This window comes from Eleutherodactylus coqui, chromosome 2 (genome assembly GCF_035609145.1).
Source record: "Eleutherodactylus coqui strain aEleCoq1 chromosome 2, aEleCoq1.hap1, whole genome shotgun sequence".
Lineage (NCBI taxonomy): Eukaryota > Metazoa > Chordata > Amphibia > Anura > Eleutherodactylidae > Eleutherodactylus > Eleutherodactylus coqui.
The window spans coordinates 215,027,435-215,029,239 of record NC_089838.1 but is presented as its reverse complement, the minus strand read 5'-3'; the positions used below and the strand labels follow the sequence as shown (position 1 = coordinate 215,029,239).

The 1,805-nt window shown below is 36.6% G+C and overlaps 1 protein-coding gene across 1 annotated transcript; it reads left to right on the top strand.

Annotated features, from left to right (window-relative positions):
- The first annotated feature begins 581 nt into the window (after nt 1-581).
- On the top strand, nt 582-1,520 carry LOC136610094 (olfactory receptor 5AR1-like). The gene has a single exon (XM_066589359.1). It carries the CDS (start codon nt 582-584, stop codon nt 1,518-1,520), a length of 939 nt encoding a protein of 312 aa, XP_066445456.1.
- Nucleotides 1,521-1,805: the final 285 nt, after the last annotated feature.

Sequence of the window (1,805 nt, the reverse complement as noted above, 5' to 3'; positions counted from 1 at the left end):
GAATCAGAGCCCCCTCATACACTTTAGTCGGCTGATCACAGCAAGGTGAGAGTCTAAATGTTTTGTCAGAATAGGCATAATAAGTCTAGACTTTGGATTAGGTATGTCAGAGAATGCGTCATGAAGGGTAAATATGGAGTAGTGATCACTAGATCCACCAAGTCAGACATAATGATAGACAAATAGAAGTACTGTAGGTCGTACAATCCTACCAATAGAATCTGCATGAAATAAAATGTAGATACAATGAGGGAATGAGTACGTTTGAATCAATGGCAGGAGTTGAAGGGAAAACCATAGGGCCAGTTGTAGGATCGTCTGTAAATGTTTTTAGAATGTGATTGAAGGGCTGGAGAGAGACAGAGGACACGAGGAAAGGAATTTCATAGCCAAGGAGAGATACTGGTAAAATCCAGCTGTAAGTTGAAGATCATAGGAATGTTTTGTTTTCTGAACATTGATAAAGGTAGGACTAAACTAGCTTGGGCAACATTTTGAATGTTTGCTTAAAACATGTACTCTTAGCAAACACTGTGTTGTATTATTATGTTCTCTAGCATTATTAAATCGCAAAGTTCTTGATGGGAATTACTGAAGACAACAACCATTCAGTGGTAACTGAGTTTGTTCTTATTGGCTTTTCTGATAGACCCTACCAGAATCTAAGTCTATTTTTTGTGTTTTTGATTATTTACATTGTTTCTATTTTGGGAAACCTTGGGATCATTTATCTTGTCTACAACAATGTAAAGTTCCATACACCAATGTACTTTTTCCTGAGCAACCTCTCTGTAGTAGATCTTGTTTATGCTTCAGATATTGCGCCAAAGATGCTTGTAGGCCTGTATTTCAGTAAGACATTTATTTCTTATGTTGGCTGTGCCGTACAACTCTTCATTTTTTGTGCTCTGGGAAGTACCGAATGTATCCTTTTTGGTGTTATGGCTTATGACCGTTATGTAGCAATCTGTAGCCCACTAAACTATAACCTGATAATGCAGCACAAGATATGTCTGGTTTTGATGCTCGGAGCTTATAGCACTGGATTTCTTCATTCTCTAATCGAGACGTGCTCCACCTTCCATCTTTCTTTTTGTGCATCCAATGTCCTCCACCATTTTGTTTGTGATTTCCCTCCATTATTAAGTATCTCTTGTACAGACACTACAATAAATGAAATGGTTTTATTCATTTTTTCATCTTCTGTTACAGTGCCTTCCATTGTGGTGATTCTTGGGTCGTACGTGTCCATTTTTATAACTATTCTAAAAATAATAACTCCAAATGCAAGACAAAAGGCATATTCTACATGTGCCTCCCATATCATAGCAGTGACATTATTTTATAGTACAGTTCTTTATGTGTATCTTCGTCCAAACTCTCCATCCTCTGGAGATAATGCAAATATGGCAACTGTGCTTTATACGGTTGTACTACCTATGTTAAATCCACTGATTTATAGCTTGCGAAACAAAGACATCAAATTAGCAATGATACACTTATTCCAAAGCAAGCTTTGAGACAACAAGTCATGATTTGCAGAATTGCTTTAAGCCCTTTTTATAATGTGGATGTAAGGGTGCCTAAGTAAAATACAACATGGAGACAGAAGTGCACGTTCCTTCTAAGTTTCAGAGAAACTAGTATGGTAGAAACTACAGCATTTTGGAAAGAACTGCAAATTGTACATCACAAATATAATGTTTTAACACAACTCTCTCAGCTATGTCTGTATAAAAATTGTGGACAATTAGAAATAGAGTACATGGTAGAATTTTTAGAGATGTCTATAAGGCACATAGGTA